The sequence below is a fragment of the Caretta caretta genome, chromosome 6 (assembly GCF_965140235.1).
Source record: "Caretta caretta isolate rCarCar2 chromosome 6, rCarCar1.hap1, whole genome shotgun sequence".
Lineage (NCBI taxonomy): Eukaryota > Metazoa > Chordata > Testudines > Cheloniidae > Caretta > Caretta caretta.
Genome location: NC_134211.1, coordinates 2,212,582 through 2,226,565, shown reverse-complemented (window position 1 = coordinate 2,226,565; position 13,984 = coordinate 2,212,582). Strand labels below are relative to the sequence as shown.

At 56.2% G+C, this 13,984-nt stretch overlaps 1 protein-coding gene across 3 annotated transcripts; it reads left to right on the top strand.

The window, feature by feature from the left end:
* The first annotated feature begins 244 nt into the window (after window positions 1-244).
* Window positions 245-13,907, top strand: MAPK7 (mitogen-activated protein kinase 7). 3 transcript variants are annotated; one of them, XM_075129146.1, is made up of 7 exons: window positions 245-385; window positions 903-1,129; window positions 1,362-1,527; window positions 4,970-6,087; window positions 7,469-9,063; window positions 9,239-9,366; window positions 11,654-13,907. In XM_075129146.1, the coding sequence occupies exons 2-7, from the start codon at window positions 916-918 to the stop codon at window positions 11,805-11,807; spliced, it is 3,375 nt and encodes a 1,124-aa protein (XP_074985247.1). In that variant the 5' UTR covers window positions 245-385; window positions 903-915; the 3' UTR covers window positions 11,808-13,907. The 3 variants fall into 3 exon arrangements, with proteins under 3 accessions (XP_074985247.1, XP_048711567.2, XP_074985248.1); XM_048855610.2 differs by having other exon boundaries at window positions 261-385; window positions 911-1,129; XM_075129147.1 differs by lacking the exons at window positions 245-385; window positions 903-1,129 and having other exon boundaries at window positions 1,375-1,525.
* Window positions 13,908-13,984: the final 77 nt, after the last annotated feature.

Below are 13,984 nucleotides of genomic sequence, written 5' to 3'. Positions count from 1 at the left end.
AGGAACATAACGCCGTTGCCGTGCGCAGGGATTGGCCTCGCGTCCTTCGCTCTCTGATTGGCTGCATTCTCACTGAACTAACCTCTGATTTGCCGAATCTTTGTAGGGGCGGGAATTGCTTGCAGACAGCGCTCCTCTCGGGCGAGGTCGCGCCCCCTCCAGTCTGATTGGCTGATAGTCACGGGACCCGCCGCCGATTGGCCCATCTACCAGGAGGGGGCGGGACTTGGTCCCGCCAAACACCTGCGCGCTTCTGAGGGCCCCGCCCCGGCCTCCAGTGTGATTGGGCGGGAGCGGCGACATCCGGGCACTCGAGGACGGAGCAGGGAGCGGCGGACCCGAGAGGGAACCAGCCCCGGGCTGGCAGGGTCCCGGGCGCGAGCCGGTGAGAGGGCCCGCGAGGCCCCGCCCCGCTGGGGACTCCCCGCTGCCCCGCCCCTTGCGGAGACCCCGCCCCCTGGGGGGGCCGTTGGCTCCTCCCCATATGGGAGAGAGGCGCCGCCCGAGCCCCGCCCCCTGCAGAGACCCCCGCCCCATAAGGGAAAGAGGCCCCGCCCCCTCCCCGTCCGGCCCCGCCCCCTGTCCCCGAGGCCCCGCCCCTCCCTACCCGGCCCCGCCTCCTGCCCCCAAAGCCCCGCCCCCTCCTGGTCCTGCCTCTTCCCCTCCCCCGCCATGGCCGGTTGAGGCCCTGCCTTCCCCGCGCCCCCCATTTCCTGCCCCCTCCCGCACCCCCCCTCGTGCTGTTCCCTGCCCTGCCCCCCCCCACCGTCCCCGGACTCCTGGGTTCTCTCCCCTGGAGCTACGGGGTGACTCGTCCCCGCCTCCCCTGCTCCTGCTGGGCCCCCCCGTCCCCGGACTCCTGGGTTCTCTCTTTGATCTCCCCGCCCGCCCTCCCTCGGCAGGGGAGCAGGTGCCATGGCGGAGCCGCGGAAGGAGGAAGAGGAGGAGGCCGAGGAGCGGGGCAAGCGGGAGCCAGCCCACCGGGCCACCGTCGCGGCCAAGAACCTGGCCATCCTCAAGGCCCGCTCCCTGGACGTCACCTTCGAGGTGGGGGACGAGTACGAGGTCATCGAGACCATCGGCACCGGAGCCTACGGCGTGGTCAGCTCTGCCCGCCGCAGATCCACAGGTCAGCTCGGACGCCTGGGTCCCATCCCCACTCCTGGGAGGGGCGTGGGGTCTAGTGGGTGGTGGGGGCCGGGAGCCAGGACTCCTGGGTTCTATCCTAAGTTCTGGGAGGGGAGTTAGGTCTGGGGGCTCAGCGCGGGGGGCAGGGAGCCAGGACTCCCGGGATCCATAGGGGAGGGCTGCGCAGGGGATGGTGTCTCTGCTCTGACTCTCCCCGTGCTGTTTGCCTCCAGGCCAGCAGGTGGCGATCAAGAAGATCCCCAACGCCTTCGATGTGGTGATGAACGCCAAGCGCACCCTCCGCGAGCTCAAGATCCTCAAACACTTCAAGCACGACAACATCATCGCCATCAAAGACATCCTGAAACCCGCCGTGCCCTATGACGACTTCAAATCCGTGTGAGCGCCCGCCCGGACGCCTGGGTCCTGTCCCCAGCCCTGGGAGGGGAGTGGGGTCTAGTGGTTAGAACGGGGCGGGGGGGCTGGGAGGCAGGACTCCTGGGTTCTGACCCTGGCTTTGGAAGGAGAGTGGGGTCTAGTGGGGAGAAGTAGGTGGGGTTGGTAGCCAGAAGTATGGGGAATACGAAGGAAGAACTCGAAATGCTGGAAAATAAATACAACTATGACCTGGTTGGCATTACAGAGACCTGGTGGGATAATACGCAGGACTGGAACATTGGTATAGATGGGTACAGCTTACTCAGGAAGGACAGACAGGGAAAAACGGGAGGAGGTGTTGCCTTATATATTAAAAATGCATACACTTGGACTGAGGCTGAGATGGAAATAGGAGACAGACTTGTTGAAAGTCTCTGCGTAAGGATAAAAGGGGTAAAACCAAGGCTGATGTCATGGTTGGGGTCTACTACAGACCACCTAACCAGGAAGAAGAGACAGATGAGGCTTCTTTTAAACAGCTAACAAAATCATACAAAGTCCAGGACTTGGTGGTGACGGGGGACTTCAACCACCCAGACATCTGTGGGGAAAATAACACCGCAGGGCACAGATTATCCAACAAGTTCTTGGACTGTATTGGAGACCATTTTTTATTTCAGACGGTGGAGAAAGCTATTAGGGGGGAGGCTGTTCTAGATTTGATTTTGACAAATAGGGAGGAGTTGGTTGAGAATTTGAAAGTGGAAGGCAGCTTGGGTGAAAGTGATCATGAAATGATAAAGTTCATGATTTCTAAGGAAGGGTAGGCGGGAGAACAGCACAATAAGACATTGGATTTCAAGAAGGCAGACGTTAGCAAACTCAGGGAGTTGGTAGGTAAGATCCCATGGGAAGCAAGTCTAAGGGGAAAAACAATTGAAGACAGTCGGCAGTTTTTCAAGGAGACATTATTAAGGGCACAAGAACAAACTATCCCGCTGCTTAGGAAAGATAGGAAGTATGGCAAGAGACCACCCTGGGTTAACCAGGAGATCTTCGAGTGATCTAAACATTAAAAAAAAAGGGTCCTACAAAAAGTGGAAACTCTCAAATTACAAAGGATGAATATAAACAAATAACACGAGCATGTAGAGACAAAATTAGAAAGGCCAAGGCACAAAACAAGATCAAAGTAGCTAGAGACATAAAGGATAACAAGAAAACATTCTAAAAATACATTTGAAGCAAGAGGAAGACCAAGGACAGGGTAGGCCCATTACTCAGTGAGGGGGGAAAAGTAATAACAGAAAATGTGGAAATGGCAGAGGTGCTTAATGACCTCTTTGTTTCAGTTTTCACCATGAAGGTTGGTGGCGATTGGACGTCTAACGTAGTGAATGCCTGTGAAAATGAGGTAGGACAGAGGCTAAAATAGGAAAAGAGGAAGTTAAAAATTACTTATACAAGTTAGATGTCTTCAAATCACCAGGGCCTGATGAAATGCATCCTAGACTACTCAAGGAGCTGACTGAGGAGATATCTGAGCCATTAGCGATTATCTTTGAGAAGTCATGGAAGAGGGGAGAGATTCCAGAAGACTAGAAAAGGGCAAATATAGTGACCATCAATAAAACCCGGGGAATTACAAACCAGTCATCTTAACTTGTGTACCCGGAAAGATAATGGAACAAATAATTAAGCAATCAATTTGCAAACATCTAGAAGATAATAAGGTGATAGGTAACAGTGAGCAAGGATTTGTCAGGAACAAATAATGTCAAACCAACCTGATAGCTTTCTTTGACAGGGTAACAAGCCTTGTGGATGGGGGGAAAGCAGTAGACATGGTATATCTTGACTTTAGTAAAGCTTTTGATACTGTCTCCCATGACCTTCTCATAAACAAACTCGGGAAATGCAACCTAGAAGGAACTACTGTAAGGTGGGTGCAAAACTGGCTGGAAAACGGTTCCCAGAGAGTAGTTATCAGTGGTTCACAGTCATGTTGGAAAGGAATAACGAGTGGGGTCCCACAGGGATCGGTTCTGAGTCTGGTTCTGTTCAATATCTTCCTCAGTGATTTAGATCATGGCATAGAGAGTACACGTATAAAGTTTGCAGATGATACCAACCTGGGAGAGGTTGCAAGTGCTTTGGAGGATAGGATTAAAATCCAAAATGCTCTGGACAAACTGGAGAAATGGTCTGAAGTAAATAGGATGAAATTCAGTGTACTCCACTTAGGAAGGAACAATCAGTTGCGCACGCACAGAATGGGAAATGACAGCCTAGGAAGGAGGACTGCGGAAAGGGATCTGGGGGTCATAGTGGATCACAAGCTAAATCTGAGTCAACAGTGTAAAGCTGTTGCAAAAAAAGCAAACATCCTTCTGGGATGTATTAGCAGGAGTGTTGTAAGCAAGACACGAGAAGTAATTCTTCTGTTCTGCTCAGCACTGATTAGGCCTCAGCTGGAGTATTGGGTCAGGTTCTGGGCGTCACATTTCAGGAAAGATGTGGACAAATTGGAGAAAGTCCAGAGAAGAGCAACAGAAACGATTCAAGGTCTAGAAACCATGAGCTGTGAGGGAAGAATGAAAGAACTGGGTTTGTTTAGTCTGGAGAAGAGAAGACTGAGAGGGGACGTGAGAACAGTTTTCAAGTGTGTAAAAGGTTGTTACAAGGAGGAGGAAGAAAAAGTGATCTCCTTAACCTTTGAGGCTAGGACGAGAAGCAATGGGCTTAAATTGAAGCTTGGACATGAGGAAGAACTTCCTACCTGTCAGGGTGGTTAAGCCCTGGAATAACTTGCCTAGGGAGGTTGTGGAATCTCCATCATTGGGGATTTTTAAGAGCAGGTTGGACAGACACCTGACAGGGATTTGTCTAGATAATAGTCAGTCCTGCCATGAGTGCAGGGGACTGGACTAGATGACCTCCTGAGGTCCCTTCCAGTCCTATGATTCTGTGACTCCTGGGTTCTATCTCCAGCTATGGGAAGAGAGTGGGGTCTAGTGGGTAGAGCTAGGTGGGGTTGGTAGCCAGGACACCAACCTGTGGGGAGGGATAGCTCAGGGGTTTGAGCATTGGCCAGCTAAACCCAGGATTGTGAATTCAATCCTTGAGGGAGCCATTTAGGGATCTGGGGCAAAAATTGGGGATTGGCCCTGCTTTGAGCAGGGGGTTGGACTAGATGACCTCCTGAGGTCCCTTCCAACCCTGATATTGTATGATTCTATACCCCCCAGCTCTGGGAGGGGAGTCGGGGGGCTGGGAGGTAGACTCCTGGGTTCTCTCCCTGGTTCTGGGAAGGAACTGGGGTCTAGTGGGTTAGAGCAGGGAGGCCTCGGAGCCCGGACCTCTGGGTTCTATAGGGAGGGGAGTTTAGTGAGTTAGCAGGGGTGGGGGCTGGGAGTCAGGACTTCTGGGTCCTCTCCCCGCTGACCTCCCCATGCTCCGGCAGGTACGTGGTGCTAGACCTGATGGAGAGTGACCTTCACCAGATCATCCACTCCTCCCAGCCCCTCACGCTGGAACACGTCCGATACTTCCTCTACCAGCTGCTCCGGGGCCTCAAATACATTCACTCGGCCAATGTCATCCACCGCGACCTCAAGCCCAGCAACCTGCTCATCAACGAGAACTGCGAGCTGAAGATCGGTGATTTCGGCATGGCCCGGGGGCTGTGCACCAAGCCAGACGAGTACAAATACTTCATGACTGAATACGTGGCCACGCGGTGGTACCGAGCCCCGGAACTCATGCTCTCCCTCCACGAATACACGCAGGCCATCGACATGTGGTCCGTTGGCTGCATCTTCGCCGAGATGCTGGGCCGCAAGCAGCTCTTCCCCGGGAAGAATTACATCCACCAGCTGCAGCTGATCATGACGGTTCTGGGCACGCCGTCCGCCAAGGTGATCCACGCCATCGGGGCCGACCGGGTGCGCGCCTACATCCAGAGCCTGCCCTCCCGCCAGCCGGTGCCCTGGGAGAACCTCTACCAGCAGGCCGACCGCTCGGCCCTGGCGCTGCTGGCCAAGATGCTGCACTTCGACCCCCGGGAGCGGATCGCCGTGGCCGAGGCCCTCAAGCACCCCTTCGTGGCCAAGTACCACGACCCGGACGACGAGCCCGACTGCGTGCCCGCCTTCGATTTCGACTTCGACAAGCAGGTCCTCACCAAGGAGCGCATCAAGGAGGCCATCGTGGCCGAGATCCGCGACTTCCACGCGCGCCGCGAAGGGATCCGCCGGCAGATAAGTTTCAAGCCCGCCCTCCGGCCGGCCGCCGCCCCCGCCCCCGCCGCCCCCTTGCGCTGCCAGGACGTGGACATGCCCAGCGCCGGATCCACCGGGGGAGACTACGCCATGGAGTCGCCAGCCCCCGGGGAAGTCCCGTACCCTCCGGAGACTATTGACCTGACCTCGCCCGGGGCTCCCCCGCAGCCCGAGGGGCCGGCCGAGGTAAAGGCTGAGCCGGAGGCAGCGCCGCCGAAGAGGGAGGGGGCCATCTCGGACGACACCAAGGCAGCGCTCAAGGCCGCCCTGCTGAAGTCGGCTCTGCGCAATAAGAACAAAGGTGAAAGGCCGTGATGCCTGGGTTCTCTCCTCCTCTGTGGGTGGGGAGTGGGGTCTAGTGGTTAGAGCGGGGAGGGCTGGGAGCCAGGACTCCTGGGTTCTATTTCTGATTTTCATAGAATCGGAGATGTGTAGGACCGGAAGTGACCTTGAGAGGTCATCTAGTCCAGTCCCCTGCACTCATGGCAGGGCTAAGTATTATCTAGACCATCCCTGTCAGGTGTCTGTCCAACCTGCTCTTAAAAATCCCCAATGATGGAGATTCCACAACCTCCCTAGGCAAGTTATTCCAGGGCTTACCCACCCTGACAGGTAGGAAGTTTTTCCTGATGTCCAACCTAAACCATCCTTGCTGCAATTAAGCCCATTGTGTCTTATTCTATCCTCAGAGGTTAACGAGAACAATTTTTCATCCTCCTCCTTGTAACAACCTTGAAAACTGTTCTTATGCCCCCTCTCAGTCTTCTCTCCTGTAGACTCAACAAACCCAGTTTTTCCCTCACAGCTCATGTTTTCCAGACCTTGAATAATTTTTGTTGCTCTTCTCTGGACTTTCTCCGATTTGTCCACATCCTTCCTGAAATGTGGCGCCCAGAACTGCACACAGTACTCCAGCTGATTCCATTTCCGCGTGGAGTAGAGCGGAAGAATTACTGCTCGTGTCTTGCTGACAACGCTCCTGCTGATACAGCCCAGAAGGATGTTTGCTTTTTTTTGCAACAGTGTGACACTGTTGACTCATACTTAGCTTGTGATCCGCTCTGACCTGCAGATCCCTGTCTGCAGTCTTCCTTCCCAGGCCGTCATTTCCCATTCGGTGTGTGTGCGACTGATTTTTCCTTCCTAAGTGGAGTCCTTTGCATTTGTCCTTATTGAATTCCATCCTATTGGCTTCAGACCATTTCTCCAGTTTGTCCAGAGCATTTTGAATTTTAATCCTATCCTCCAAAGCGCTTGCAACCTCCCAGTTTGGTATCGTCCGCAAACTTTATACGTGTACTCACTATGCCATTATCTAAATCATTGAGGAAGATATTGAACAGAACCGGGCCCAGAACTGATCCCTGCGGGACCCCACTCGTTATGCCCTTCCAGCCTGACCGTGAACCACTGATAACTACTCTCTGGGAACCATTTTCCATCCAGTTTTGTACCCACCTTACAGTAGCTACATCTAGGCTGTGTTTCCCTAGTTTGTTTAGGAGGAGGTTGTGCGAGACATTGTTTAGTGTTCTCTTGCTGGTTTCTTCCTGTCTCTGCCTTGCCTTGGACAGCAGGGGGCTGCGGGTCGGGAGGGAGGGGCACTGGCAGAGCTTGAGGGGGGGCAGGTCTGGGCTAGCAGGGGTCGGGAGTGAGCTGACTCCTCTCTGCTTTGTTCCCAGACACCCAGTGCTCCGTGCTGGAGCCCCAGGACGTGCGGAAGCCGGTGACGGCCCAGGAGCGGCAGCGGGAGCGGGAGGAGAAGCGGAAGCGGCGCCAGGAGCGGGCCAAGGAGCGGGAGAAGAAGCAGAAGGAGAAGGAGCGGAAGGAGCTGCGGCGTGGGGACGTGCTGCGCGGGCTAGTGCTGAGCGAGAATGACCGCAGCCTCCTGGAGCGATGGACCAAGATGATTGACCGGAACCACCAGAAACTGGCTCACAACGGGCCCATGGACCACGGCCCAGCCGCGTCTGCCGGCCACGTTCCACCGGGAGCCGCTGGCCACCTTCCAGCTGCACCTACTGGCCACCTCCCAGCCACGCCTGCTGGTCATGTTCCACCGGGAGCTGCCGGCCACCTTCCAGCAGCACCTGCCGGCCGCCTTCCAACCACGCCTGCTGGCCATGTTCCACTGGGAGCTGCTGGCCACCTCCCAGCCACCCCTGCTGGCCACCTTCGACCAGGAGCCACTGGCCACCTCCCAGCCACTCCTGCTGGCCACCTTCAACCAGGAGCCGCTGGCCACCTTCCAGCTGCACCTGCTGGCCACCTTCCAACCACGCCTGCTGGCCATGTTCCACTGGGAGCCGCTGGCCACCTTCCAGCCACCCCTGCTGGCCACCTTCAACCGGGAGCCGCTGGCCACCTTCCAGCCACCCCTGCTGGCCACCTTCAACCGGGAGCCGCTGGCCACCTTCCAGCCACCCCTGCTGGCCACCTTCAACCGGGAGCCGCTGGCCACCTTCCAGCCACCCCTGCTGGCCACCTTCAACCGGGAGCTGCTGGCCACCTTCCAGCCACCCCTGCTGGCCACGTTCTGCCAGGAGCTGCTGGTCACCTCCCATCCACCCCTGCTGGCCACATTCCATCGGAAGCCACTGGCCGCCTCCCAGCCACCCCTGCTGGTCACATTCCACCAGGTGCCGTTGGCCACCTCCCAGCCACACCAGCTGGTCACGTCCCGGCCACATCAGATTTCTTGAGCTTCCCTGAGAAGGCACCAGCCGGAGGCAGCTCCAAACTCACCGTACTGCCAATAGTTGCGGATCCAGCCCACGCCTCGGCCCCCAACATTGTCCAGTACTTCCCGGCCCCGCCCGGCCCCTTCCCTCCGGTTCTGGTGGCCCCCTCAGCTTGCCATAAAGCTCTGGCTAAACCCGAGTGCCTCCTGAGTGTCAAATACACCCCGGGTCAGATCTTCCAGGCCCCCTTTGGCCTGGCGGGGATCAGTGCATGGCCCGGTGTCCAGTGCCCAGAGAACTGGTCCGTGGCCGGGAGGCCAGCACCTGGGGAAGCCCCGACGACTCCTAGCGGGACACAGCCGCAAGAGGGGCCATCAGTCCGCACCGTAGGCAGCCTTGTGACACCAGGCAGGGAGGGCGTGGGGTTGGATCCGGCCATCTTCCTGCAGGAGATGGGGAAGAGGGCTCCGGCTCCGGCAGTGGGAGGAGTCAAAGGGCCCGGCCAGCACCCGATCGCTATGGCCACGTCGCTGGAAACCGGCCCCCCGGAGTCACCTGACATCACCATGGTCACGCAGCAGCTTTCCAAGTCGCAGGTAACGGGGCCTTTCCCCTGTAGGGGGCGCCAGCACTGATCCAGTGAGGTGGGCCCGGATGGGGCATCTCCCTCTGTGCCGGGGAGCAGCTGGTCGGGAGGATCCTGCCCCGGGTGGGGACGGGCAAGACGGGCCTGAGGGGTGCCATGCTCACTGTGTCTCGCTGCCATTGCAGGTGGAGGATCTCCTGCCCCCCGTCTTCTCAGTGACCCCCAAGGGCAGCGGGGCAGGCTACGGCGTGGGCTTTGATCTGGAGGAGTTCCTGAATCAGTCCTTCGACATGGTGGGGGAGAACAGGGACAGGTGAGAGTGTCGCACAGCAGGGACAGCTCCCCGCTGCGCTAACCACTAGATCCCACTGCCTTCCCAGAGCCGGGGAGAGAACCCAGGAGTCCTGGCTCCCAGCCCTTCCCCTGCGCTGATCCATTAGGTCCACTCATGGGGGTTCTTCTGGTGCCTCATGCTTTCTATAGGTCAGGCACTCCGGTTAGACTACATCTCCCATGATGCACCGTGGTTTTCCCCTTTGGCTGACCTGCCCCAGTGCATCCTGGGAATAGTGGCTGGGTTATTTCCTTCTGCCTTCTGAGATGGGCTCCCTCACTGGACTGCATCTCCCACAGTGCACCATGATTCCCCTCTCTGAGGAGGGAGGCGGTGCACCATGGGAGTCCCTGGCTGTTGTGCATCATGGGAGATGTAGTCTAGCTGGGGAGTCCTGCTCATGGCAAGAAGATATGCTCTCCCATGATGTGTTACCCGCACACTGTAGGGCACCCACCCTTTCCCAGTTCCTAGGGCTCTGGGCAAAAGCCACCTATCCCTATCCAGTCCTTAGGGCTCAGGGCCACCCATACCCAGTTCCTAGGGGAGCAGGGCCACCCATACCCAGTTCCTAAGGCTCAGGGCCACCCATACCCAGTTCCTAGGGGGCCAGGGCGTACTCTTCCGCGGGTTTGCGGGGTCTTTTACCAGTGAAGGAGCCTCACACAGTAATACCCTTATCCTTCATATATTAACAGCTACCAGACCAGAATATATTACACCCGCTAAGCACGCAATGCTCACCACTCCCCATAAGGCAGGCGGACTTTTCCCGGTGGCCAGTCAGGATCAGGTCATCCGGGGACTCCACCTTCTGCCTGCTGGGTGTTGAGGTCCGGCAGCTCTGATCCGGGGCTGTATCCTGGCGTATCCAAGAGCTTCCTTTTGGAGCCCAGTTTATATAGTGAAACTTGAGTCTTGCTTAGCTGTATCGTAACCAGTCGTTTTACGAAGGTACGGCAAACCAGTGTTTTTCACCAGCCCGTTCCAAAACAATTCTTTTACCCAGTCATACCCACCGCCAAGGTTCCCTCGAATTTTTGACGTCCATGTGCGGAATGAGTTTTGTTAGGTGCACCAATATGGAGGTGAAGTCAGACGGGGCTGAGGGGTTCGGAGAGGGAGGGGGCTCAGGGCTGGGGCAGAGGGTTGGGGTGCAGAGGGGTGTGGGTTCTGGGGTCGGGGATGAGCGGTTTGGGGTGCAGGAGGGGGCTCAGGGCTTGGCCAGAGGGTTGGGGTATGTGGGGGGGGGTGAGGGCTCTGGCCGGGGGGTACAGTCTTTGGGGTGGGACCGGGGATGAGGGGTGCGGGAGGGGTCTCAGGGCTGGGGCAGAGGGTTGGGGTGAGGGATGAGGGGTTTGGGGTGGGGGAGAGGGCTCAGGGCTGGGGCAGAGGGTTGGGGCGGTGCAGGCTCTGGGGTGGGGCTGGGGATGAGTTTGGGGTGTGGGAGCGGTTCAGGCAGAGGGTTGGGGTGCAGGGGTGAGGGCTGTGGGGTGGGGCCAGGGATGAGGGGGTTGGGGTGCGGGAGGGGGCTCAGGGCTAGGGCAGAGGGCTAGGGTGCGGGGGGTGAGGGCTCTGGCTGGGGGTATGGTCTCTGGGGTGGGGCCGGGGATGCAGGGTTTGGGGTGCAGGAGGGGGCTCAGGGCTAGAGCAGAGTGTTGGTGATCGGGGGGTAAGAGATCTCCCTGGGGGTGAGGGCTGTGGGGTGGGGCCAGGGATGAGGGGTTCGGGGTGCGGAGGGGTCTCAGGTCTGGGGCAGAGGGATGGGGTCCGGGGGGGGGGTGAGGGCTCCGGCAGGAGATGTGGGCTCTGGGGTGGGGCTGGGGATGAGGGGTTTGGGGTGCAGGCTGCGGCGGAGAGAGAGGACTCCCCCCAGCCCTCTCTCCCCGCCACAGCCCTGCACGCCCCCCGCCTCTCTCCTCTCCAGTCCCGGCCCCTGTGGCCGCGCGGCTTAGGGGGAACTGAGCCCACCACCTGAGCTGGTTTACACCTTGCCAAACGAGTTCAACCGAACCAATCAAAGAACCAGACCGAGACTCGGCTCGGACCTTACAGATGCTCAGCCAGAAGGGAGATCCTGCGGCATCATGGGAGATGTAGTCAGGCTAAGGCCCCGGAGCGACAACTTCCATGAAGCTCTGCAGCAACATTGGGTCACGGGTTCGAGTCCTTCCCGGGGTCCCACTGGGAGAGCGCTCGGGGTTCTTACCCGGCCTGGCCCGACGTCGGTCTGTCTGATCTCTCTCTTTGTCTTCCTCCCCACCAGCCAGGGCGATTCGGCCCCTCTCTCGGCCTCCCTGCTGGCTGACTGGCTCGAGGTCCATCGGATGAACCCCGCCGATATGGAGTCCCTCCAGCAGGAGCTGCAGCTGGGCTCTCCCATGATCCTCTCCGACATTCCCGACCTCCAGGACGCCTGAGGCTGAGATCTCAGCTCCCTTGTGCCTCCCCTCCCCATGGGGAGTGAGGGTGGGGCCAGGACCAACTCCCCTCTTCCCTTCCCCCTGGGGTCAGGACTGGCTGCGCATCAGGGTCTCGATGGGGCAAGCAAGTAGACACTTCTCCCTCCCGATCGCCTGGGTCCCGTCGCTGGTTTTACCTGCTGTCCTGTCAGGTCTCATGTACAGTTAGGCGGAGTCAGGAGGGCTCCCCGAATGGCTGGGAGAGCTTGACCCTACTCCAGCAGGCACTGCTGCGGGGCAGGGGCTCACTAGGGGGCGATGGGCCCTGGGAATCAGTGCTGGCCCCGACGTCCCAGAGCGCCACCAGGGGGTGCTGCATTGCAGTGTGGGTGTGTGTTGATTTCCTTCCTGACCCCTCTGAGTTGCCCTGGAGCATGAGCGTGGCTCACCCGTCCCTGACTCTTCCTAAGCCGAGCTGCCTGGGGACTCCCCGCCCTGGGTGGAATGGGCCAGAGCTCCTGAGGCCTCGGTTTGATCCCCGCCCACGCCACAGTGTGGAGGACTTAGCCCGGGCTTGATCCCATGGGATGTGAATCATCATCCTGCTGCGTCAGTCCCCTGTCATTTCCCTTCTCCTCACTCCTACCTCTGTCTCCCTCCTCTAACTCTGATTTCTCATCCCCTCCCATAATACCCGCCTTGCTCGCCCGCTGATTTAGGCATAGGATCCAGATCCTTACAGCTATTTAAACACCTGACTCCGACCAGGATCTAGGTCTTTAGGAGCACAAATTTTGCCAGAAGTCAGTAGGGTTTAGGATCCTAATGGCCTGGATCGCTGTGGGATTCAGGAGCCTAAATCCTGTTAGCCGTTTGGATGGTATCTCTTCTTGCGTAAATCTAATTTACACTCCCTTCAGTAAACACGGAGAACAATTGACCACTGTCCTCATTGTAACCGCTCTCAACATCTTTGAAGACTGTTCTCCGGTCCCCCCTCTGTCTTCTTTTCTCTAGACTAACCATGCCAGTTTTTTAACCTTTCCCCGTAGGTCAGGTTTCTAAACCTTCGATCACTTTTGTTTCTTTCCTCTGGACTCTGTCTGATTTCTCCACATCTTTCGTAACATGGCATCTGGAATTGGACACGCTACTCCAGCTGAAATACGCCCCGTTAATACACCCCGTTAATACACCCCAGATGACATTAGCCTTTCTCGCCACTTCCATTTAGAGGTGAGTGACATTTTCAACTACAAACCCCCGCAAATTCGGTGTACCCGAAACCTTTCAAAGAGTTGTCCTTGGTTTTGCTGAATTGTTTTGGTTGAAAAACCAGCTAAAAAACTCCAAGGAAAATAAAAAAAAATTGACACCTTAGGGCTGAAATGTTTTTCATATTTTCAATTCCAAATTTAATATCATGGAAAAAAAATGAAAACCAGAAAACAGTAGAAACCTTTTGTTTTGGCACTTTCAGAAGTGTCGCGTTTTCTCTTGGAAGCGGCTGGTCATACAGAAATTTGCCTGTAACTTAAGTTTTAAAATAGGGAAAATGTAAAAAACAGCTCAAAATATTTAGTTTGACTGGAAACAGATCTTTTTCCCTTTTTGATTTGCCAGACGTTTTTAAAAATTGCCTTTCCTCTTTGACCCCAAATTTGTCTTCTTCTTCTTTTGCAAAGAACTGAAAAGTCCATTATTTGTCCAACTTAATTCCACCAGTTTACTCTGGTCCCCACTCTGCATTGAATCTAATCTCCAGTCCCCTCTTTACTTTTCGAATACAATCCCCATTCTCATTGTTTAAACCTGTCTAATCTAATCCCCACTCAGTGTCTCGTGTAATATCTATTCTCTTTTTTTTCTACCTAATTTATCCCCCACTTTGGGTCTAATACAGTCTCGTCTCCTTTTTACCTGCCTAATCTAATCTCATTATCAAATCTAATCCCTAAAAGATGCTCAGAACTTTTTTTATCAGAACAACTGGTTTTCATGTTAAAAAAAGCCGTTTTGACAACACCGGATCCCCCCCCGCAAATGGTATCATGTCAATTCCATTTTGTTTATTTTATTTGAAACTGTCACATGTTTCAATATTTCGTTCACAAACCACTTTTCGTTTTGCTGATTTATTTTATACCAAAAACCAAAGAAATTCCTAAATGTTTTGAATGAACCAAAGTGAAACA